At 50.3% G+C, this 25,067-nt stretch overlaps 2 protein-coding genes and 1 non-coding gene across 4 annotated transcripts; 1 reads left to right on the top strand and 2 right to left on the bottom strand.

The window, feature by feature from the left end:
• Positions 1 to 2,856: 2,856 nt before the first annotated feature.
• On the bottom strand, positions 2,857 to 8,696 carry RPL3 (ribosomal protein L3). Its single transcript, XM_031600202.2, has 9 exons — positions 8,599 to 8,696; positions 7,657 to 7,849; positions 7,045 to 7,213; positions 6,048 to 6,183; positions 5,118 to 5,304; positions 4,454 to 4,716; positions 3,879 to 3,974; positions 3,456 to 3,575; positions 2,857 to 2,973 (listed from the first exon to the last, which is right to left on the bottom strand). Exons 1-9 carry the CDS (start codon positions 8,599 to 8,601, stop codon positions 2,929 to 2,931), a joined length of 1,212 nt encoding a protein of 403 aa, XP_031456062.1. The 5' UTR covers positions 8,602 to 8,696; the 3' UTR covers positions 2,857 to 2,928.
• On the bottom strand, positions 4,920 to 5,012 carry LOC116233531 (small nucleolar RNA U83B). Its single transcript, XR_004167981.1, has one exon. It is a non-coding gene; the product is annotated as a small nucleolar RNA U83B (small nucleolar RNA).
• Positions 8,697 to 12,423: 3,727 nt separating the features above from the next.
• SYNGR1 (synaptogyrin 1) lies at positions 12,424 to 24,344 on the top strand. 2 transcript variants are annotated; one of them, XM_031600204.2, is made up of 4 exons: positions 12,424 to 12,629; positions 19,752 to 19,989; positions 20,453 to 20,598; positions 21,750 to 22,505. In XM_031600204.2, the coding sequence occupies exons 1-4, from the start codon at positions 12,531 to 12,533 to the stop codon at positions 21,846 to 21,848; spliced, it is 582 nt and encodes a 193-aa protein (XP_031456064.1). In that variant the 5' UTR covers positions 12,424 to 12,530; the 3' UTR covers positions 21,849 to 22,505. The 2 variants fall into 2 exon arrangements, with proteins under 2 accessions (XP_031456064.1, XP_031456065.1); XM_031600205.2 differs by having other exon boundaries at positions 12,427 to 12,629; positions 22,363 to 24,344.
• Positions 24,345 to 25,067: the final 723 nt, after the last annotated feature.

The raw sequence follows: 25,067 nt of genomic DNA, 5'->3' as shown, positions 1-25,067 counted from the left end.
TGAACCCATTCCGTGCCCCCCGGGCAGCCTCACACACTTCTAACGTCTCCGCTGGAGTGTCACAGCTGCACCTCGTTTCATCTCCAGTGAGGAAAGGCGCTGGGAAGAGCTCCGACCCAGATGTGCTGCGGGAAGCTGTGAAAGCAGCCCCCCCGATCCCAACCCCCGTGCTGCCGGCAGCTGGGGAGTGCTGGGGCTTTCAGGTGCCGGGGGTGAAAGTCGGCCTCACTTCCCAGCCATCCAGCTGGGGCCAGGCATGTTCCCACAGTGCTGCTTGCTCCCCAAGGCTCAGGGACCAGCAGCTCCTCGAGCATCGTCAGGATGCGGGACCCTCCCTGACCTGCTGCCTCACAGATGTGGTTGGGGTTGGCAGTGATAGGAAAAGCTCAGAGTGAAGGTAAGGGATTAAAATAATAGTAACAGCAATAATAACAATAATAAAGACCTTGGCTCTAGGGAAGAGAAGCCCATTTTTTGTCCCCTGGCTGGGGGACCAATGTATGACCTGCTTTGACTTCCAAGCGTTTCTATGGGGACTGTCCCTGTCACCCCGGATGGGTGGGTGGGTGGATGGATGGATGGATGGATGGATGGATGGATGGATGGATGGATGGATGGGTGGAGAGGGACAGAGGGAGGGGTAGATGGAGGAATGGATGTGTGGATGGAGGGGGGGTATGGATGGAGGTCTGTAGAAGGAGAAGGCCCAGGAGATGAGTCAGACCTACATGACAGAAGCACAACTTGGTGCTCCACAGCTTCTCCAATCCATGTGGCCCTGCCAGGATCTCAGTGGCTTTGCACCTAAGCCTGGTGCTCTGTACCCAGGCAGCTTCCAATCATTTCAAGGAGCCCTAGGTGACCAATTCTCAGTCAAGTGGGGCTTTTTCTCAGAGGAGCACCACTGGACTTGGGAACAAGCGTCATGGACACCCTCTGCCACCACCATCCATAGAGGGATGAGCGCCATCTCCTGACACTGGATATCCTCCTGTCCCCAAGTTTTCAGGAGGAAAAAGGATTAAAAAGTACTTCTGCAGTGTTGTTTTCTTACCCACTCAGTGTTTTAACAGCAACCACCACTTCAAGCATAAACCAATGAAAGCCTGGCACCAGGTCCCCAGCTGAATGAAAGAGCTCCTCCTGTGAGATGGGCACTGAGCATCCCTAACATGGATGGCATTTCTTCAGGATTGCTTCTTTTTAATTATGTGCTGATTTGACTAAAAATTCCCTCCATTGTCATTACTGCTTTGAAATAAACTCACCAGCTTCTTAGCTGCCACTGGAGACTCTGCCACGAGGTGCAGTTTGGGAAAGCGAGAAGGTCCCTGAGATTTTGAAAGAGGCAGAATTAGCAGTGCATAATTCATCATGGGTTTTCATCCCCAGCAGCTCAGTGCTAATCCCAGTCCCCGCCGATACCTCAGGTCTGATCAAGTAGCAGCAGGTACAGCTGGCTAAGAGCTCTGCATATGTTCTATAAAATGATCAACTCACAGCCAACCAAAAAGAGCAAGGCTCTCTAAGGGGCAGGGAAACCTCCATCTTCAGAGCTGCTCATAAAGCTGTCACCTTGAGATGGCTGCTGGTTGGAAATCCCACTTTCCTGCGCTGGAGAATTACTAATTTAGGACTTTGCTCTACCTGCCTGCCAATTTGAGTAAGACTTGTGAAAAAAATCAAGTTAAAATTGGTTGTTGAGACCTCTCTTGTTACACTTGGCTGAAAGCAGCCAACAGGTTCATGTGTTAAACGAGGCTGACAGCGAGCCAGCCAGATTGTGCAGTCATGGAGTCTGGTTTCTAGGGAAACAAGGTAAATGTTTTTCTTTCTCCTGGCCACCTTTTAACTCTTAAAAGGTTCTTATGCATCATGGTGAAAAGTATTTTCTACATCCATCCTTTTCCATTCCCATCAAAGCAAACAGCACTGCCCTGGATATATCTCAGTGCAGATCCACATGCCAATTCATTTGGTGTGTAAATCTGGAGGGTTATTGCCTTAATCACAGTCTCCTCTCCAATTATGGGCAGCAAAGGCTACACCAGCACAGTTATCTAAATTTACATGAGCCTTCAGTCAGGCTATGGCCCAAAGCACGAGTGATCTCACTATTGTGGCTGGAGGCACCCAGGCGCTCAGGGCTGTGCTGCCTTTCTTGGTATAACACCACAGCTCCCATAAACGCAATGCTTGTCAGGACTCCTGCTATACAGAGCTGAGTCTGTGCACAAGAGCTGCATCTCCAATCCTACACCAAGGAAACCCAGCTGGGAACAGCAGCCAAACTGCCCCCCCCCTCTCCCCCTAAGATCAGAGGAATATTTTCAGCCAGCCAGTAATGCAACACCAGCAACACATACAGTGTTCCCTCCTTGGCATTAGACTGAGGGAGCGTGGTGAAAATATCACTCTCCCCTCCTCCCAGGTAGGCCCATTTCCTATCATCAAGCAGCTACATGCTTGAGAGTACTACACAAGTTACATTTGTCATGTGGAAGTGCCAGCCACCCACCACAGGCACTTATGCAAAATTCAGTGATGTATCAACTGCCTAAAACAGTTCCATTAATTTTAACAACAGTTCAATGCAAAGGAGCCCTAGCTGCCAGGCAGAGGATTAGTGTTTGCAGCTACCAAGGTATTCCCCATTAATTCACACAACCACATACAGCCCTACTCTGCACAAAAATCTTCACTGGATGAAAAGAGCAATGACAGCTTCTTACTCATTACAGCAATCCTGTTAGAATTGGGATATTCATGAATGGGAGGTTTTTGTTTGGTTGATCCCATAAGCCTGAACCCAGAGTGCCTGACTTGATGCAACTATATGTAAATCAAGAAACGAAGTTAAATTCTTTAAAATCTTTATTTTTTGATCTGGCAGCATACAGGCCACAGAACACAAGACAGTTCCACAGATTAAGCTGCCTCCTCTTTCGCAATACGATCTTTCTTGAGTGGTCCCTAGAAGAGAAAAAAGAAAAAAAAAGTTAACAGTGTACTCCACTGATAACCACAACCACAATTAACTTTTTGCAGTTTTATTATTTTTTTTTTTAAATACATTCTTCTCCTCTTACTACAAATAAAAGTCCTCAATGATGCCACCTGCTGGAAGCTAAAAGCTTCAGCAGAAAGCCAAACTTGACAGTCAGACAGCATCAAATCAGACTTCAAATTTAGTGAGTAAGAAACGTTGGTGCCACCTAGTGGGGAAGCTCCTGTGCATCTATCAAGCTGCTAACCAGCACACTGCCCTTGCAAAGGACAGACATTGAAAAAGCACAGGGACTACAGCTCCACTTCCTCATGCACCAAATGGAAAATGCCACCCACAGCCCACTGCAAACACTACCACCAGGAGCTGTTTCAAGACAAAGGCAGTGCCAACACAAGAAGATATGTGCAACACCGAGAAACTTGCCAGCTTTAGATAATATCCTTACCATGAAAGACTTCTTTTCCTCAGCTGTCTGGAAGCGGCCATGACCAAATTTGGAGGTTGTGTCAATGAACTTCAGGTCAATCTTCTCCAGGGCCCGACGCTTGGTCTGCACAAGCAGGGACTACAAGAGAGATGCCAGGTGAGTCCAGCAGCAGCACCCTTTCAACCTGCCAGAAAGCTGGTGACTTTCTCCTTATCTCCAGAACACTACTTAAGTCACTCCGACTTCATATTTCAGCTGCTATTACACAAGGAGCATTTGCTAACAAGCCAACTCACACTTATAGTTTGTACAACAGTGATCAGCCCCCACCAGCAAAGAATCTAAGAACCCCCACAGCAGCAAGCAAAGACACTTGAACCAGAGGTAATGCAGCTGACAGAAGCTGTTCCAACCCACCTGACAGATGTCTGCCCTACTTACCTTGCGCAGGGTTAGGACCCTCTTCTTGGTCCCAACAACACAGCCTTTCAGCATGATGAAGTCATTGGTCACCTCACCATAGTGGACGAAGCCACCCTGGATAGGGAGATAACAGTCAGTGCACACCGTAAAGTGAGATCAGTGATTACATGTGCCCACAGCCAGAAGCTCCTGCACCAATTCTGGAACTTGGCCATTCCTTCATCCACTGATATCCCCCACTTTTTCTATCATCTTTCACTGAAGAAGTTTCTCGCTACAGCAATTTACTTCCTGCTACATGAATTCTGCTAAGAACACTAGCAATTTTGAGGCTGACAAAAAACTGCTTTCATGGCTGAATTATTCCTTATTTACATGAGTATCATTCCTAGCATCCCTTGATACTGCTGCCAATTATTAAATGCAGTCAGCAAAAGTTACACAAGTCAACACTGAGAATGACTCAGCAGCACCACCACCCACAGCAGCTGAGTTTTTCCTCAAGTGCTCTTCATTCAATCATTTCACATCTTGTACCACACCCAGTTGCCTCAGAAGGCAGCAACTCTTTCCACACAGCTGTTACAACTCACCAGGGGGTTAATGCTCTTGTCAGACAAGTCATAATCAGTCGATGCATTGTTTTTGATCAGCTTTCCATCCTTAATTTGGTAACCCTGGCCAATCTTGTAGATTTTCTTGTTGATTTCAGTGCGATGGTGATACCCTTTCTGACCAGCACGGGCCACAGAGAAAGCCACGCGAGCAGGATGCCATGCACCAATACAGGCCACCTTGCGCAGACCCCTGTGAGTCTTGCGGGGCAGCTTCTTGGTGTGCCAACGGCTGGTAACACCTGGAACAGGAAATCCAAGCAGTGTTTATGTTTCTCATCAAGCTGCGATGACTTCAGTTTTCAGAGCTCAAAAGACCTTTTGAGCACTGTCCCTGAGCAACAAAAGGGAAGCCTAGACATAACACTCCAGGAATTAATTGCTTTTCTTGAAACACACTGTCCTAAAGTTGTGCATGTTCCCTCCCTGGCTGTCCCTAGGAAGTGTTGTTCTCAGAAGGAAGGCAGCATGGAATGACTCCTCACGGATGTCAGGCGCTGTGCCCAGCGCTTATTCCATGGTTTCATCACCGAACTGTGACAGCAATACCTCCTCAGCTCTTGGCCCACTCAACTGTGAGAACCAAAGGCCAGGGTTTTATTAAAATGCATACTGTGACTACATAGAGCTTCCATGTAATTACCTTTATATCCCTTGCCCTTGGTAACTCCAATGACATCTATCATCTCATCCTGGCCGAAGACACTTGACACAGGGACCTGCTGTTCCAGCTTCTCCCGAGCCCAATCCACTTTCTCAGCAACAGTGCCACCATTCACCTGGATCTCCATCAGGTGAGACTTCTTCTGTCTCAGGGGAAGCAGACGCATCTGGAAGACAAAAGATGAAATTTAGTTTCTGTTCTTCCAGACTGACCTTGTATCAACTGTCCCAGTATCATTCCAGTCCTGGCCTGATCTTTTTTGTAACTGAATAGCAGCCACATTTACAGTTTATATTTAGAATGGAGGGATTGATAGGAGTACTTAAGAGCAGCTGCAATGCTGTCAATGCTATCTAATATTGGAAACTAGTTCTATTAAAATCAAAGTTGTAATTAGACATCTTACCATGCTTGTGGCTAACTCACAGATTTAATTACACCTCAAGAAAGCCTGACACAACACTCAGCAGCTAGGCAGACACCACCACCATTCAGAAGAATACCTCCTCCACTGGCTCCTTGGAGAAGCCACTGAAAGCCTGAGTAACTCCAGCCCCTGCAGAACACCTTCAAACTCCACAACCACACAAAGTTAAATATCTGGTCTATTTCCACCTGTAGCTGAATTGAGAGCCTGGCATCAACAAGGACCAAGTCCAAGCAGTGCCCATTATGGTTCAGCCTCTTTTCAGCACAGATGTAGAAGATGGTCTGTGGCTCCCCTCAAGGCTTCTCATGCACACTGTGAGTGTACACCTCATACAGAATGAAGACCATTGGGATTCATCATATGCTTAACAGTTATCACTACACTGTGGGGTGAGTAAAAATCTCACTGCTGAGATAGACCAGGCTTTATTCTTGCAATCTTAGTTGTTTTTACTGTGTACCTGAACTCTGGAAACTTACCTGAGTGTGAGCCATGACTCTAATAACCTGGCAGTATTTCTTCATGCTATTGAAATCCTTCTCCAACTGCTTTTTGCCCTCCTCATCTTGCCATTTCTTGCAGTACTTGGTGAAGGCCTTCTTCTTGGATTTGTGCCTTCAGGAGCAGAGCAGAGACAAGGTTTGGCTAAGCCCTTCATCGATCCCGCAGGGAAGGGGGACGAGCGGAAGGAGCTGCCACCTTAGCCAGTTGTGGCTCATTGCCAGCTTCTAAGCAATCTTTTCCACTGGCAAGCGGAGCCTGGAGCTCATCAGACAAAGGCAAGATTGCCAAAGCTGAGCGGAGCTGCCATGAATCCCAAAGCACATTAATATTCATAGTACAGAAGACAAAAGACTGTAGAGAGATGTTGAACAATAACAGAAAAACAGATCTTTAAAGCAATTGCGTCAGATGACTGCTATCTGCTACAGAACACTGCAATTTCCCCCCCGTAAGCCTGAGCTATGCCTGACAGTAAGGTCATTACTGTAACCCCCATGAGACAATTATCGCACTACTTTTCCCTGCCTGCAAAGTTCATAAACAAGCTGTGAGCTCTAGACATGCTGGAGCCACACTCAGGCAAATTGTGCATACCTGAAATCACAACAACCATACCCGGAACAGTAATCAAAAGTAACATTCATCCTCCCCTTTCCTGAGAAAACAGGGCTACAGTCAGGACTCGACATTCAACAACAAGCGCCAGTGGCGATTTCTTTATGTCCGCCCGTCGAAGTATCATCATACGTAGCCTATTAAGGAGAGCTCAGGCCAAAACTAGTATTGTCACCCCATGTCAAGAATAGCACTTATGCTATGCTGTCGCCTTCCCAGAAATATGGGACGCCATATTACACCAGGTCACTAAGGCCAAATGCCAACAGTGGAAAAGCTGAATCAAGAAGCTACACTATGGTAATTTGCAACCTAGAAGGAAAAATAGGTCAACAAGTGAAAGCCCTGCTCTCTTACCAGTTCTTGTAGAAGCGACGCTTACACTCATCGCTGATGTGCTCAGCAAAGATGGTCTTGAAGCTGCGGAGACCACGAGGAGTCTGCACATAGCCCACAATGCCCACAATGACCATGGGAGGGGTCTCTACTATAGTGACTGCCTCAACCACCTCCTTCTTGTTCACCTCTGCAGTGAGATAGAAATACAGGTTAAACCAGCAGCAGCTGTGCTCTTCCTCACTCTCAGACAGTTTCAAGCTTAAAGGAGACAAACTCTTTTCACAAAGGTAACAATGATTCAGCTGATTTACTTTGACCTGTCCATCAAGAAAAAACCTTAAGTAGCACATTAGAGTATAGCTAAACCAACATATGAGGCTCCTGTGCAAGTTCTCATGCATGTCAGAAAGAGGACCACTAATAGGACAACTAGTGCCAGATGTGAACTCTAGCTGCTACGATATCATTCACAACAAAGTAGGAATGGTTTGGGATGCCTTCTTTATACCTCACCCACTCAGCAGAAACACCTACTGAACAAGGTGCAAAGCTAAGGCAGGGTTAAAATTCACAGCTACCTATGAAGTATGTTATCTTTTTTGCCATTCATAAGGGAAGATTTATACATACTGGACCCAGGTCTGTCGACTTCACGGACAATGTGAGTCATCCCAGCTTTGTACCCCAAGAAGGCAGTGAGATGGACAGGCTTGCTGGGATCATCTTTGGGAAAGCTCTTCACCTTGCCCCTGTGCCTGCTGCTGCGCTTACGGGGCAGGAAGCCCAGGGACCCATGCCTGGGGGCTGAGAATTTGCGGTGAGACTAAAAAGAGAAAATAAATATATTACACTTACTTCAGAGATTCACTAATATCCAATACACAAACACTAATAATGAAAAGGCTTTAAAAAATGCACCAGTAAAGAAGATGCATTAAGAAGCACAGCAGTCTCCAAAAGGGCTTTCTACTGGGATTATGAACCTCGTGGCAAGGCCCAGAATATAGTTTTGACACTTAAGACTAAAGGCTGCCAGCACAATACCACTGCATGGGCGTGGCACACTCCACCATGCAATTCGATCCCACAGCTGAAAGAAGCATCGTTATGCAGTTACGTGGGCACTCAGCTCCTCTCTACAGCCACGCCATTCAAGCAGGAGCCAACAGAGGGGGAAAAGCCCCGCTCTAAGCACTGACATCGGCACTCGTGACCTTGGAGCACAGCACGGCCTGCCTATCGCGGCAAGCAGCCCGTACTGCCGGCAGCTCCTCACAAAAGCAGCCCAGCCCCTCCTAAAAGAGGCACGCAAACCTCACCAGTGACCGCGAGCCCACAGCTGCCCACCATCTCGCCAGAGATCCCACACCCGCGGGCACCAGGCCCGCCAGCGACCCCACGCTAAGGCCTCGCCCGCCCACGGTGACAGAGCCCCAAAATGAGCTCCGCAACACCTCCCGCAGGGGCGGGGGGGCAGCTGAATGATGGCCTGGCAGCCACTGGGGCAGGGATGGCAGTGATACCAGAGGGATGGCAACGCCAGGCCCAGCCAGCGCCACGACAAGCACCCACCATTTTGTCCCCGCGCCGGGCCGGAAGGAGCGAGGCACTCTGCGCACGCTTTATTTATAGTCGCCCCGCCCCAGCTGACGCAGCATACCGCATATGAGATCTCGCGAGAGCAAGGGGCGCGCGGCGCTACGGGAGGGGAGCGGGGTCAGAATGGTGGCGAAGGCGCAGCAGGCTCGCACTGGGATAGCGAGCGCCATCTTGTCCTGGAGAGGGCATTGACAGCTCCTGGGTGCTCACCTCGTCTTCTCCATTCCCTGCTCCTTCGCACTTATGTCTGTGTCGCTCTTTCCACGTCAACCTGCTTTTTCCAGGCGGCAGTAAGGCTTGGCAGGGTGAAGGAAAAACAAGGAGAAGGTGTCCTTGCCAAATAAATATTGGGAATATCCTCCCAAATAAAATTTGGGAAGAAAAAAGGAAAGATAGGAGGTCCCTGCAAAACAAATTAAAGAAAAAGCTTAGAAGAAGAATTTCAGTCACAAGGATCTGGTTAAGCAAACTTACACACAGAAGATGCCCCCTGTGGATTCTTTTTATTCAAACGAAGAGAGCTGAAGATTCTATTCTGTCTTTTTTTTTTGATAAAGATGATTGAACAAGCTGATCAGAGCAGAACTTTTCCTAACAGGAGTGTAGCAGCCTCTCACACGCAGATGTGGCCTTTGTATGCATCCACAGAATCATGGAGGTTGGAAAACACCTTTAAGATCACCTGGTCCAACTGCCAGCCCATCCCCACCATGCCCACTGACCACATCCCTCAGTGCCACATCCACACGGTTCTGGAACACCTCCAGGGACAGTGACCCCACCATGAATGCACAACTCACCTCTCCCATAGCAGTGCTGTGGATGGCACTGGCGTGGCCTTCTGCTCCTTTGCTTGCACTTTGGGTAGTATCAGGAGCAGGAAGCAGCCAGGCTGCTGGGAGGTTTTCAGCCTGTGGAGCTGCAAGTTGCACCAGGGGAGGTTCACGTTGGATATTAGGAAAGATTTCTTCTCTGAAAGAGCAGTGCTGCAGTGGCACAGGCTGCCCGGGGAGGTGGTGCAGTCACCGTCCCTGGAGGTGTTGCAGAACTGTGTGGATGTGGCACTGAGGGATGTGGTCAGTGGGCATGGTGGGGATGGGCTGGTGGTTGGACTGGGTGATCTTAGAGGTCTTTTCCAACCTCAAGGATTTTATGAAATGCGGGAGAATATGAGGCAGGGAGAGCAGGAGCTTTGCTGGCATTGGTGGTTTGAAACTTGCCCACCAGCTTCCACGAGAATGGAAAGCCCAAGGCAGAGGCGGGCTGTGCTGCTGGAAGCTTTATGCAAAGCTACCCACGGTTGTCACAGCATAACAAAGTTTGCTGAGCCAGCTTGGAAATATGAATTGGCTGAATTTTATGAATTAGTTTTGGGTGTGTTTGGTTTTCTTCCACAGCACTGAATATACAGGGCAGCCAATGAAGAGTGCCTTAGATAAGAGAAAAAGCATTGAAGCAAATAAGTCTTTCCTGGAATGAAGCTTCTGTAACAGAACCATGAAAAAAAAAAAAAAAAGTATTAAATACCTTGCTGTATTTATTGAAAACGTGTGTATACACATACAGGTAATAACAGACAATGTTATATTTTCATTAAAAAAAAAGAGAAGTATATAGTAAAACACCTGCAACTTCTTAAATGAATCTCCTAATGATCTGTAACTCAAACGACACTTGACAAATCTTCATCACACTTTAAAAAAAAAGATGTTAGGCAATGTGAAGAAACATCGGAACAACAAAGAAATGGAAACACGATATTTAAAAATTCATAAGATAAAATAGGTTTTCTTGCTAACATTGGCACCCGTTTTGCTTATTTGCATATCTTAAAACATCAAGGGAGATCAAATAAACTCCTTCTCGCAGGGACACGTTCCCAAGCAGATTGTGTGTTCTCCAGGTACTGTGTCCCACTGTGTATTTCCATGGCGCTCGGTACAACACAGCTCCAAATTCAATTAGGGCCTCTCTGTGCTACTGCTGAATTAATAATAGACAATAACAACAGTGTAAGTGCTAAAGTTATTCCTCAGAAGAGGAACTAAAAATAAGGCTTACTGTGGGACCTGTCTGGAGATCTTATCATTCATACTGTTCACACATTATTTCTCTTGCTCCATGTACTGCTGACGCTGGCTGTGCTGTTGCACAGAAACATCAGCACAGGGGTGAAACAGAGATGAAACCTAAACAGGAAGGGAGATGGAGGATGGGAGATGAATTATTCACTCTCCCTCTGTGGGCACCAGGAAATTGGATAGGACCAAGCTGCAGAAACTCAGACTTCCCTAGATCTGAAACGGTGTGAATGCCATTGCAGGATAACTGATTTGACACATGACTCTGGTTGAAATGTGACCTAAAGTGGCTCTGATCCTTGGTGTGGGTTTGTAGGGTTTTCATCTTTAATCCCAACTGCTACCTGGACAGTAAAAGCACAGTGAACCAGTCACCACTTGCAGTAACAATGGTCAGTGTGTGGCTATCATGTTTTTTACATGGTTGAGACACAAGACACCTACTCTGTGGATGGAAAGCAAAGGGAGCAGGGAGCTGGTGACAAAAACAGCTTGATAGAGGTCCCAAAGCTTGTAATCCTCGGGGTGGGTAGCTGGGACATCAGGGGTGTCCTTCAGGGAGATCACTGGGGGAGCATCCCCAGGCTGGTGGTGTCCCCTGGGCCAGCCACCTCCTTCCTGCACACACCTCTTGCCAAAGCCACCTGTATTCCCACTGCTGGGATGCTGATGGCAGCAGAAGGGCTGCACACTATGGTTATACCGAGTTACTGCAAACATTAATTAAAGAGTTCAAGCAAACACCAACCTATACAGCCAGATCCTGCTCTGAGAGCTAAAGACAAAGCGCAAATGGGTCACATTGCAGGGCTGGCTCATAGGTTCTGCCAAAAACACAAACCCATGCTTGGAGCAAGCTGAGCACGTTCCCCACGGAGCTGGCTGTGTTCAGGCATGACCCAGAGGTGACAAGGCCCAGAAGTGGTCTGACCTGTCATGCTGCTTCATCAGCCTTTGAGCTCAGTTTCTCAGAAGAGCTGGAGGTGTGGTTGGCCCAGTGGAGACATGGTGCAGAGTGTCTTCGAACAATGAAGGGCCATCCCGTATCTGCCACCATTTTGTAGGGATGCTTCAGTATCTAGGGGGGCTATAAGAGGGGGACAGAACCTTTAGCAGGGTCTGTTGGGACAGGACAAGGGGAAATGGTTTCAAATTAAAAGAGCAGAGATTTAGACTGGATAAAAGGAAAAAGATGTTTATGTTAAGGATGGTGAGGCACTGCACAGGTTGCCCATAGAGGTGTGGATGTCCCAATCCATGGAGACTTCCAAGGTCAGGCTGGAGGGGCTCTGAGCACCCTGCTCGAGCTGTGGGTGTCCTGTTCATTGCAGGGGAGTTGGAGCAGATGGCCTTTAAGGGTCCATTCCATCTCAAACCATCCTATGATTTTTATGATGGAGAGGAGAGCATGGGCACCTCGCTGACAGCTGTGACATCTCCCAGATGCCCCCCAGGAGCCCAAACCTCTTCTCACTCCCCTGAGAGGTGGCTGACGACTGGGGACACTCCCAAAGGAGTCCCAAACCTTAATGCTAACTGTCTAACACCGCATCACCGCGGGAAACGCGGGCCCACGCGGGCTGGAGCAGCGATGAGGCGAGGTGGGATCTGTTATGCGAGCTCTCCGCTTCAGAGCTCTGCGCGGCCGCAAGACAGGAGGGAGGTGGGGGGGAATGCGCGCTCTCGCGCGGCGCGGCCCCGCGGCGGGAGCGCGCGGCTCGCCTCCGCCGCCGCCGTGCTGCCAGGCGCGGCGCTGCCCGGCTCGGCACGGCACGGCACGGCCCCGCCGAGCCCCCCGCGCAGCACCACACCGCGGGCCCCGCCATGGACGGGGGCGCCTTCGGAGCGGGGAAAGCCGGCGGCGCCTTCGATCTGCAGGCCTTCCTCCGGCAGCCGCACACGCTGCTGCGGCTGCTCTCCTGGGTGAGGCCGCGGCACGGAGCGGGGGGGAGCGGGACGGGGGTGCGGGGCGCAGCGGCGGGGCCCTCGGCTCCCCCCGCGCATGCATGTGCGTGTGTGTGTGTGCGGTTATATAATACGGATTATCGTGTTGCTTCAAATGCTGTGTGTTATACATGCTGTAATACGTATTGCTTGTCATCCGTGCGCGCACGCATTGCTCTCCGCGTGTATTAGAGAGGCATATCCGTGCACACGCACGTCTCCATAGGGATCCGTCTCCATCCGTACACGTATATCTGCATGCCCGCATCTGCGTCCAGATGTGCCGATCTCCGTGCATAGCTCCATCCGTGCACGTACAGCCCTGGGCACGCAGATGTGCAGGGACGTAGGGCCACGCATGGGGCCGTGCGGGGTGAGAGCGCTCTGCTGCAGCCCTGGGGAGGGATGGGGTGAGCCGGGGTGGGCTCTCCCTCCGTCTCCATCTGCTTTGGGGATCTGTGTGTCCTTCCTCCGGGGTTTCTGGGATGCGGGGTACCAGCAGGCTGGGGGTGATGCTTTGAGGTATACAGAGTGGCAGAGGTGAGCTGGGGGGGTGGTCTGTGCTCCCTCCTCTTCCCTTCCCCTCTCAGTCTGCTGCTCTTCATAACGCGTTCCCCCATCCTATGGCTGCCGGCCCCGCGCGTCTCCGTACGAAGGTCATTGGGATTAAGGCAGCGAGCTGCGGCAGGAGCCGGCGCGGGAGAGATTGAGGTCTGGGCCGGGAGCGGAGGAGGGAGGGCAGGCGGAGGAGAGAGGGCACGTGTGTGCTGGCATCTACGGGGCAAAATAAATGAAATAAAATGAAATAAGCACCGAAGGGGGAACGGGGAATTGATGCTGGGCTGCTGTCTGTCCCTCAGGGTGCTGCGATGTGGGGGTGGCTGCAAAGCCCTGGGGTGGCTGAGGATGTCATTAATGCCGGTGTCTGTCCATCTGTCCATCTGTCCATCTGTCTGGATTCGCTGACATCAGGCTTGGGGCTGTGATGGGGCACGCAGCCCCATCCCTTTGCCTGCCCGAGTATGATGGACAGAGTGTGACCTACAAAGGCTCTCCCGCTTCTAATCACTGTGGCAGAATTTCCTCTCTCTTTCTCTCTCTCTCTCTCACCCTTTCTGCCTTTCTTTTTTTTTTTTTTTTTCCTCCATGACTTCATTCGAGCACTGCGGGGTTCTGGCTTTCCAAAGGTGAGGCAGAGAGAGAGCAGGATATCTGTATTTTTATTAGGCACCTGCTCTGCGCCAGAGTATCTCAGTGCTCCCCGAGCCCACAGCAAGGAGAATGTTTTGGGGACCAGCATCACCCCATAACGTTCCCCTGTGGCTGCTGTTCTGACCTTGGCAGAGGACAGGATGGGGCTCACCAGCCCTGCATGGTGCTGAGGAGGTCACATCCCATTGTGAATCAGCCAGGACCTGGCCAGGTGGTCCTGAGTGGCACATCCTCCTTTTCTCTCCCGAGCCATGGATTCTTCCTCCTACTTTTCCTGGCCAGGGAGTCACAAGCTGCCTCCCATTTATTTAGTCCTGTATTTGGCCTTTGAGTCTTGAGACCAAGAAGGGTCCTGATGGGTGTTGAAGTTCCATCTCAGGCTATGACTAGCACCAGAACCGTTACAGAATCATAGAATCATTAAGGTTAGAAAAGACCTCTAAGATTACCTAGCCCAGACAGCAGCTCATCCTCACCTTGCCCACTAACCATGTCCCTCAGTGTCACATGGTTCTTGAACACCTCCAGGGCCCTTCCATAAACTGGTGTAGTTTCACTCAAAAAATACAAGTTCATGGTTGTTTTGCCCTTCTCACTCCTTGTGGGAGGGAGTTGAGATGCTCGAGGCTGGAGGCTCCTTGTAGCCACTTTCATGTGATGAGTTTTAATAAGGATCAGAACATCCCATGGTTGCTTCCCAAGGAAGTGACCTTGTGCTTGGGTCATGCCTTGTAGCAGACTTGGTTGCAACATCGAGGTGTGGATGAGTGTAGGGCATTGTACCAACACGTGGCCCTGCTGGCTTTTGCCAGCAGGGGAGGGCTATGGGGTAGGGCAGATGGGCTGGCAGAGGAGGAAGGGATGGGGCAGATTTGGAAAGGAGGATGCTAAGCTGTGGCAAAGGTTGGCAATTCTGGAGAGCCCATCCAGTGAGCTCAGGTTACTTGGATGCTCTGGAGGCTTTTTTAAGGCATTACTCCCCATATTGCCTCTTTGCTTGTGGCTGACTTTGTCCAAAATAGTACCTGCTAAGCAAAATTTTCCATTTGTGCTTTGCACAGAGCTGGCCAACAGAGCAGCTCTACACCAAGGGAAGGATGCAATCCTCAGGCTTTGAACATAGCACCAACTCCATAAATAAGTAAAGTGTGAACTGAAACGCTGTCCTAGCATTGGAGCAGGTGAGTCTGGGACCAGCTGCAGTCCCCACCTTATTCCTGCTCTTACTGTGTGCACCTGGGATGGCTTTGGCTGCCATGGCCAGTGTGTGCTGGTGGGAACACATGGTGAGATGAAGACTTTGGGGATAGGGCTCCAGGCTGTGCCAACAGAAGGGTGGTGGATGTGTGCAGCCAATTTGGGGCTGCATATGGCATGTAGTGCTTTTCCCAGCACGACGCTGCCAGGAGGGATCTTAGAGCTGAAGCAAATGGCTATGGTTGCTCTGAAATAAAAGTGAATCCTTCCAAAGGGTCCTGAGGGCCAGACCCTGATGGAGAAAGGTGTGCTATGTGGTCCCAGCATGATGGAGGTGGTCAGCAGAAGGGTTAATGGTGAACAAAAGCTGCCTGGCAGGGAGATCCTTGCTCTGATCCCAGGGCAGGAATTAGGGATGTGGAGCTACTCCCCCCAGCATCACCTGCTCCAGCTCAGCTGAGAGGCGGGTGCCACATGGCTGCTGGCCAGGACTGCCTCCAGGAGCTGAGAAAAGCATGGGGAACTCACAGGGGTGGGCAGTGCTCTGGGATCAGGGCTTACCAGAATGCTGGGGGTTAAACAGAGGCCTTCTGCTTTCAGGCTGCTGCTCCCACATGCACCCAAAGCCGCATGTGTTTTTCTTCAAAATGAGCTAAATACAAGCAGATTTAACAACGGGGATGATAATAATAATCCACGTCTGTGCAGGGCTCTCTGATGCTTTCCAGAAGCTGTGTTTGTGGGTGAATGAGTGCAGATGAAAACCCCATCATCTCCGCTGTTTGCTCTCTTCCTCATCCTCGTGTTTTTAAATAGATTTATTCTTGCTCATTGCCAGATCAGCATGGGAGAGGTCATCGCTTTGTTCTGCCTGAGGTGGATTGGATTTGAAGTCCCATGGGTGATGTTATGTCACTGAACTGTTTCCTCTTCCTAATGGAATAAAGCAGGGGAGGAAGCAGCAGGGTTCATGGCTGGACGGCACCACATCAACCCAACAGCCTTGTCCCTACTGGGGCTGTCATAGGTCTTTTGGGGAAGAAACTGTGGCAAATTCCTGGGAGGAGGTGCCGGAAAATCCCCGCAAGGTGTCGGGGCACATCACATGATGCCTGGGGATGGGGATGGGCGCATTGCACAGACCTCACATGATGCTCAGCAGGTTCTGCCTAGCCAGAGCAGATCCGGCAGGATTATAACAAGGCTTTGTATGGCGGGATACAGTTCATTTTTTTGGTTCCTCTGTCTGTGTCAGCTCTACAAGGTGCCTGGCTCTGGGCTTCCCTGGATGCCACCAGGCACTTGCAGTGGAAAATGAGGGTGCTGCAGTCCAACAGATAATGAAGAATGGGCAGTGCACAGGGGAAGGAAGGTGGCTGGCATTTCTTTGTAAGTGATGCAGATGTGCTGATGACAGAAACATAAACGCTTTATTCTTGCAGGCTTGTGGTGCTTTGTTTATAATCCAGGCAGGCATTCACACTGCACCTGCTGCCTGGATTATCTTGGCATACACGCAGCTTGTGCAACCTAGGAAATATTGAGTGTTTAATTGGTCTGAAATGCCTTGCAAAGACAGTGAGCCTCCACCCACCAGCTGTGCCAAAGACACAGCTGGGGTTAAGTGTGCAGCAGTAAAACTTCTGGGCTCAGTCCCCAGGGGAGTGGCACCAGGGTAAGGAGACCTCTTGCCAAGCTTCTCTTCCCAACCTGTGGAATGGCCTTAAGGTAATGGCCTCAAATTGTGCCAGGAGAAGTTCAGGTTGGATATTAGGAAAAGCTTCTTCTCAGAAAGAGTGGTGCTGCAGTGGCACAGGCTGCCCAGGGAGGTGGGGGAGTCACCGTCCATGGTGGTGTTCCAGAACCATGTGCATGTGGTACTGAGGGATGTGGGCATAGTGAGGATGGGCTGGCGGTTGGACCAGGTCATCCTAGAGGTCTTTTCCAACCAGTCCCTTCAGTCTCATGCACGCAACTGATTCATCAGGAAGTGTTGACATGGATAGCTGTGAAGGAGCAAGTGCAAAAAGGAATAATTCTGCTGCTTTTGCTCAGGGAGAGCCCTTCCAAGTCAGCAGCCAACCTGAAGATGAGAGAGGAAATATGTGTGTCAAGGCAGGATCAGAGTAAACAGAAGTGTCTCTGAGGAGTAAGAGGTTCACTCAACCAAAAATGAACAAGCAGAGACTCAATGCAGCTTGTTGCAAAGGTTGGCCTGACTCGGAGAATTGACATTTCACCATTTTTGAGCCCTAAGCTGAAAGTGAACACCAGACTGTGTCTCTTTGGAGGTTGTTCTCATCTTCCAAAGAGAAGGTATGCTTTTTGCCTAGTGCTGCAGAAAACCAGGCACCCACTTTGTAGCCCCAGTACCAGGAGGCTTACGCCTCAGTTGGTCATGGAATCATAGAATCATTAAAGCTGGAAAAACCACCAAGATCATCTAATCCTACCATAGTCATGTGAGCCCTGGGAGCACCTGGACTTCACCTCCAGGAGATGGCCCTGCTGTAAGTCAGAGGAACACAGCAATTACTGCAAATGATGCCAGGCAGATCAGCCAACCCTGCTGGCAGTTAAGGTGTGCGAAATTTCCCAGTGAAAGACTATGGGTGTAATTGTCTGTAATTTTGCTGCCTTTCTCAACCATTCAGACAAAAAAATTGAAGACAAAACTTTGCTTCAGGAAGAAATAATTTTTATTGGGTTTTGTTTTTCGTGGTGATTTGAGTAAAGGATGAACAGTTTTCATTTTCAAATAGAAGAAGGAAGAGGGCAAATTAGTCATTTTATTTTCTAGAATAAAAATTTCAAAGAAAGCATGTGGTCCCAATGGTTAGGAGCAGGATCCCCATCTGTGTCGTATTGCTGTCAAAAACACGCCCAGGGTCAGCAATCCAAATGAGACTGAATGATGAGTCTGGGTGAGAAAAAAACAACACTGGAATCAGTAGATACTTGTTCAAGCTTGGCAGCTGCACTGTGGCCAGTTGAGAGCTGTCAAGGCTAGTGAATAGGGTTCCGCTGGTTCTTGGAATCATAGAATCATGGAATTACTGAGGTTGGAAAAGGCCTCTAAGATCACCCAGTCCAACCACCAGCCCATCCCCACCATGCCCACTGACCATGTCCTCAGTGCCACATCCACACGGTTCTGGAACACCTCCAGGGATGGTGACTGCACCACCTCCCTGGGCAGCCTGTGCCACTGCAGCACCACTCTTTCAGAGAAGAAATCCCTCCTAATGTCCAATCTGAACTTCCTCTGGCACAACGTGAGGCCGTTCCCTCTAGCCCTATTGCTGTTCATTGGGAGTAAAGGCCAACCCCACCTCTCTGCAACCTCTTTCAGGTCATTGTAGAGAGTGATGAGGTCTCCCCTGAGCTTCCTCCAGACTGAACAACCCCAGTTCCCTCAGCTGTTCCCATCAGACTCGTGCTCCAGACCCCTTACAGCACCACCCCTGGACACACTCCATGGCCTCCATGTCTTTCTGGTAGTGAGGGGCCCAAAACTGAACACAGCATTTGAGGTGAAGCCTCAACAGTGCCGAGTACAGAGATGCCACTGGCCAAACAGCGGAGATCTGTTGGGCTGGGAACATCCACCCCACCAGTGGGAAATCATTGAGTCATAGAACAGTTTGGGTTGGAAGGAATCTTAAAGTTAGATCCACCCCCTGCCCTGAGCAGGGCCGCCCCCTACCAGATCAGGCTTTCCAGAGGCCCATCCAACCTAGGCTTGAGCGCCTCTAGAAATGGGATATCCACAGCTTCTCTAGGCAGCCTGAGACTGTGTATGGGCTTAGCGTTTATCAACACTTAATTTTCCCTGCACTCATCAAGCTGCTGCTTCTTTGCATTTTGGGTTGTCTTGAGACCTAAAGATCTCAAGACACCCTGCAAAGAGAAATTTGTGCATGCTGCCTTCATCTCTCTCCTTCCTTCCTTTTCCTTCCTTCCTTTCTTTTCCTTTCATCTTCCTCCTGCTGTGTGAGATGGCTGGCCATGCAGCAGGAGGCAAAGGCTAATTCGATAAGCAAAGATGAAACTGGCAGGTGTGGATTATGGCATCTCTACCTGACCTCATCCTTAATTCTACCTGCTTTAACATAATGCGCTGCTGCAGTGTTGTTGGTGGGTAGAGAAGACTCTTGGTGCTTCTGCAAAATCTGTGGGGAAGGTTAGAATGTGTCATGGGCTGGGCTGAAGCAGGGCAATGGGGAGAGGGGGCTTATGTGCAAGGAGATGGGGAGAGCAGGAAGAGCTGGGGCTGTGGGAAGGTGAAGAAGGAAAGGAGCACAGTAGCCAGATGGATAAAATTGGAGCGTAAATGCATAGTGAGACAAGGAATTCCTAGAAGGGAAAGGAGTGGGTGGGAAAATAAGTGCAGACTAAGCGGATTTCTGCTGCTGGGAGCCCTTGCACGCAGGCACCCGCACCAAAGCTGTATCTGCATTTACACTCTGCATCGCCTCGCTGCGTGTCTGCGGGAAGCCGCCCTTCCTCCAGGCTGAGGCTGCTTCACATCAGTTTGGATCAGATGGATGAACAGACTCCATCTAGATGTGCCCTATTTTAAGCTAGTCTTCTGAAATCAAATAAAACCACTCCTGCTAAACTGCCACAGTCGAGGAGAGGCAGCGGGATGGGGGGTTGCCCAAGCTTCACGTCCCTCTGCCTGTCCCCCAGGTGTTTTCCATCGTGGTGTTTGGCTCCATTGTCAATGAGGGGTATGTGAACCGCCTGGACGAATCAGAGGAGCACTGCATTTTCAACCGCAACCGCAACGCCTGCAACTATGGCATTACCGTGGGTGTCCTCGCCTTCCTCAGCTGCCTTCTCTACCTGGCTCTGGATGCCTACTTCCCACAGATCAGCAGTGTCAAGGACCGCAAGAAGGCAGTGCTCTCAGACATTGGCGTCTCAGGTGAGCTTCCCAAATGGCTTTCTCTGCCCTTTCCCTGCTGTCTTGCTGCTGATGGTGGGCTGCTGCCAGATCTCTGGTGTTCCCATCCTGATAGCTGTGCAGGATCTTCTCCAGCCCTGAGGCTTAGCTCAATTTAGCTGGATCCCTACATCCGCAGTGGTGTGATGGGACCACAAATGGAGCAAGAGCACAGCATCTGAAGGACTTCTGTCTTCCAAGTTGGTTCATGTTTAGACTAGCAGTCCCACACACAGCCAGTAGAGCAGAAAGGGGGAGGGACCCAGCGCTGCTTGATGTTATACCTCAGTGAACCTGCAAGCTCACTTGGGCTTAGAAAGCCCTCATGACCAACACATGGCCCAGTTTGCAGCATGATGATGAGTTGCTTGGGGTTGTAGTTTGCAGATCAATATGATGTTTTTATGTTGTGCTCACACGCACCTTCTTGATCTGTCCCCTGCAGCCTTTTGGGCATTCCTCTGGTTTGTTGGCTTCTGCTTTCTGACTAACCAGTGGCAAGCTTCAAAAGAAGAAGACAACCCAATGAATGAGGGAGGAGACGCAGCCCGAGCAGCCATCACATTCTCATTCTTCTCCATCTTCACCTGGGTGAGTAAAGCAACCACAATGTCAGGTTGAGGCTCTTCTACAATTGTATTGGCTTGTGGGGAATGGGAGGGGACAAGATAAGTGATTCCTTCTGGAAATAACATGGCCTTGGAGAAGGAAATGGAAGAGCAGAGGCAGTTAGGAGGGAAGCCTAGTGTGGTGGTTTCAGGCTGCACAGCTCCTTTACACCACCTTCTCCTCCTCTAAAGAATGGGGGAAGAAAATACATTGGAAAAAGTTGCTTGGCTGAGATAAAGAAAAGGAGATCACTCATCAGTTATAGTTATAGTCATTGGCCAAACAGGCTCAGCATATGGAGATTAATAGCATTTGTTGTCTACTAATAACAGATTATAGCAGTGAGAACTAAAAGTGAAACTAAAAATACCTTCCTTCCCATCCACTGCACCTACCTCCTCCTCCTCAAGCAGCACAGAGGGGTGGGGATGGGAGCTGTGGTCAGTCTATACCACTGTCATCTCCGTGGTCTCTCCCTGCCCCTGCTCCATGTGGGCCTTCCCATGAAATACCGTCCTTTCTGGACTGACCCCACCTGGGCTTCCCACAGGCTGCAGCTCTTCAAGCATTGCTCCAACATGGCTCTGTAGTATGAGGCCCATCCTTCAGGAGTTGCTCCAGCATGGGTCCCCACGGGCAGCAGCTCCACTGCATTTTACTGTCCATGAAAGGATTTTGAACAGCACTTGTAGGTCACTGAAGCTAAGCAGAGAGGGAGCTGCAGGCTGGGGGCTCACGTGAAATGTCCTCAGTGGCCACAAGAGGTTGCAGTTGCATCCCTCCCATCTCTTGGGATGCAGTCTGCACCTGTGATTGCAGTAATTGGGCACTGCACCGAGGTGGGTGGCAGTAGAGACAAGGGACAGCAGTGTGATCCCCACCTTGAGAGCCAAAGACAAGCAGCAGCATTCCCCAAGCTCCAGCAGAAGGCATGTTGGGAACCAAGGCTTGTGCAAGGACCCTTTTGGAGAGGGATGTTTGCAGCACTTGCAGGGTCCTCCTGGACACATGGGCTGCGGGTGCCTGAAGGCATCCTCTTCCCTGGATCTTCGTGTTTGTTTTTCAGTTTCATTCAAATGCTCTGTTCTGATCTTTCTGATTGATCCTCCTCCCACTCCTCTCTCTCCTCACAGGGCTTCCTTGCCTTTCTGGCTGTCCGACGGCTCAGAGACATTACTTTTCAGGAAGAATACAACACACTATTCCCCAACTCCCCGTCCTTGCTGCCTTAATGTCCCTCAGTGACGAGGAGCCTGGGGACAAGGGCTGCAGACAGAGGAAGCTGTTGAGCACTTGGCTCCATCTGTGTTCCTCCTTGGCCCCCTCTCTCCCTCAGCCTAACTAATGCTGCGTAACACTCGTGCCTTTCTTTTGATGACTGTTCATGTCTCAGCCAGAAGATGCCTTCTGCCCCCCATTGCTGTGTCTTCTCTATTCCTGCCAGCCCTCATTCCCTCCAAGGGCAGCTCATAGCCTGCCAGACCGCTCACCTCTGCAGAGGATGCTCTGAGAAGACTGCTCGAGTCCAAGTGCCCACGTGCCCCTGCTAACAGCTCCGTCCCATATCCCTCCTCTTCTCCCTGCCAAGGGATCGGTGCTTTCTGTGGGATTGTCTCCCAAATAGGCTTCACACTAACCCGTAACCATGACTAACCTCCCTTTTGTTTATTTCTCTCTCTCGGCACATTCCCCTTTCTCTCTTTCCCGTCCCCCCTCTGCCTCCCATCTCTCTCCATCCTCCTGAAGGTGGGCCAGGCGTTCCTGGCGTATCAGCGCTTCCGGCTGGGTGCCGACTCGGCCCTCTTCTCCCAGGACTACATGGACCCCAGCCAGGACTCCGGCATGCCTTACGCTCCCTACACGAATGAGGAGGATGCGACGGACGCGGTGGGGACGTACCAGCAGCCCCCTGCAGCAGATGCTTTTGACACCGAGACACAGGGGTACCAAACGCAGAACTACTGAGCTGCCGATGCCCTTTCCCCTTCCCCTTCCCCTTCTGCCCTCTTTCCCACTGCCGGCAGCAAGCCGAGGCACAAGCCAGACACGTGCGTAGTGGCACAGGAGGTGGCTCTCAGCTATGCTCCAGCCTTCTGGGTCATCTGTTTTTATTTATTGTTTTTAACAAAAAGAAAAAAACGCTCCCCATTGCCTCTTTCCCCTCCTCCCCCCAGACCTACCCGGCACCAAATTGTTCCAAAATCTGGCACCGAGGGAGGTTCTCCCCTTCCCTCCTCTCTCTCTTCCTTGGAAGAGAGAAGGAAAGAGGGGCTACAGCAGAGGTGGAAGAGAAGAGGTGAGAAAGAGCGGGATGTTCATAGGCGAGGTGGTGCTGCTACCTGCTGCAGTGCTGCTCCATGCTGCAGGAGCATCTGAATTGGCTCAGGGAGGGGAGGGTGGAAGGGGCAGGCTGAGCTGGCATGCAGACGTGTGAGGGTGGAGGGAGGGATGAGGAGAGAGGGTGCTCTTCACTGTGAGTCAGGGGATGCTTTGTTTTGACAAGTTTTGATGAGACAGAATGGGATAGGAAAGAGGAATATTTGCAGGTACAATCAAAATCCAGTGTTTTTCACAGGTTTTGCTGTAGATGAAAGCAAGAGGGCTTTAGAGAGCAGAACAGGGAGGCAGCACCATGAGGGCCACTCCTCCTCCATGCAGAGGTGTTTTCACTGCTTGGGTACTGCCACAACCCCCTCCCTTCCTCTGGCCAAATCGTGCACATGGGAATAGAGCAGGAACCCCCAAAAGAGATGCAGCTGTTGTGTCCAGACATCACATTGGGGTGCAGTGAGTGGTGGAGAGTCCAAAGGTGGTCTTCACCTCCCACTCAGATGGGAAGGTCAGCAAAGATGGGAGAATTCCCTCCATTTCCACCCTCCAATTGTTTGGGGCCGCAGTGGGCTCTCTGAACACTAGTCCTGCTGTACTTATAGTTATCTTAGTGCTCCTGCAGCATCTGGCATGTCTTTAAAGCCTCACCTAGGTGGCAGTAGTGAATCTCAGATAGAGCTCGTATTGACGTTACTCCACACTTCTCACGATTTTGCTTCAAGAAACTGCTCTGGAAGCACAGTATTTATTCCAGGATAGAATTAATGTCAGTGCCTAGAAGTAAGGGATTGAGCAGTAGCCAGCTGGACCGTTTCAGCACAGACATCTTTCAGAGCACAAGCAGTGGGGTATGTCTTGAGGAGCTCTGTCCCCTGGGCAGCCACGATGGTCCATGTGGCACTGGCCCAAGAAGCAGAGATCAAGAACAGATCCAGCATCCACCAGTACTTCCCCCAAGCATTCAGCCTCTTCCCTGTAGCATCTTTAGGAGCCAGGAGGACAGGATGCAGGTCTGGCCATGCAAACACCTCATCTGGAGGACGCAGTCCTCTTTCATCCAGGTCACCAGTCCTCCTCTTCCTAGCACTGCTCCTTTCCAGCTGCCCCACATCAATGGAGAAGGAGTAGACAACACAGAGTTGCGGGTTCCAAGGGGGAGGGAAGGAAAGCTCTCCATTGCATGCAGGCAGAGTTTCTGCCTGCTCCACACCTTTCTCTGTGGCTCTGAGCAAAAGCAATACTGTACATAGGAGGGATATTTTTCAGAGGGAAGCCCCTCAGGCTTTTTTTTCGATGGGATCAGCCTAATATTTAGGCTTGGGAGGGGGTTACTTTATTGAGAGATTCAGTGTGGGGGAAGCTCCTTCCAATCCACCTCTCCTACCAGGGGAGAGAAAGGAAAGAACGGTGAGGTGGAGGAGACAAACTAGTTGTACTTACCCAGAGTCATCTGTGTCATCCTTCATGCTTTCATTTTGGGTACCAAGAGGAGGAGGCTATAAATAACAAGCTCTCAGCATGAGGATTTGCTGGGCTGCTGGGAATTGCCCATCACCTGTCCCATCTCATTGAGGTGAGGGACCAGGCACATGAGAAGTACAGGCCATAAATGTGTGTGGGGGGGTCTACCTGTGGTCTCTTTGATGGTGTAGCACGGAACAGTTGTCAGTGCCCCTTCCCCCAGCGGAGCTACATCAATGGCTAAACATCATGTGGGGGTGATTCATGACAAACCTTTTCTTTATCCTTTTTGCTTGCTTCCCTCATGTAACCATCTGGTGGGCTTCAGTGGCTTTGAGGTGGGACAAGCCTCCTCCTCAGCCAACCCTTCAGTGGGATGTGAGCCAGGTAGCTTAACCCTGGGCTATTGCCCATCTTTGTCTCTTTCTTCCTTGCTTTGTGTTATGGCAAAGGCATTGGTATGGCAGGGGACACTGTAACAATAGACGCTTGGGCAACTTCTTGACTTTGCTCATGGGAGAAGGTGTACTCTTCTTGGCTTGACTTCCTTTGAGCCTTTGCAAGAGAGGGTTGGTGGTGGCAAACCTGAGGGTGGTACTCATCTGGTTAGCACACAGCCCTTGAAAATGCAGTTTCAGTGGCATATGGCTGGCTCTGAG

This window comes from Phasianus colchicus, chromosome 1, assembly GCF_987193195.1.
Source record: "Phasianus colchicus chromosome 1, bPhaCol1.hap1.1, whole genome shotgun sequence".
Lineage (NCBI taxonomy): Eukaryota > Metazoa > Chordata > Aves > Galliformes > Phasianidae > Phasianus > Phasianus colchicus.
Note: the sequence above shows the minus strand (reverse complement) of the source record. Positions and strands in the feature narration are given on the sequence as shown.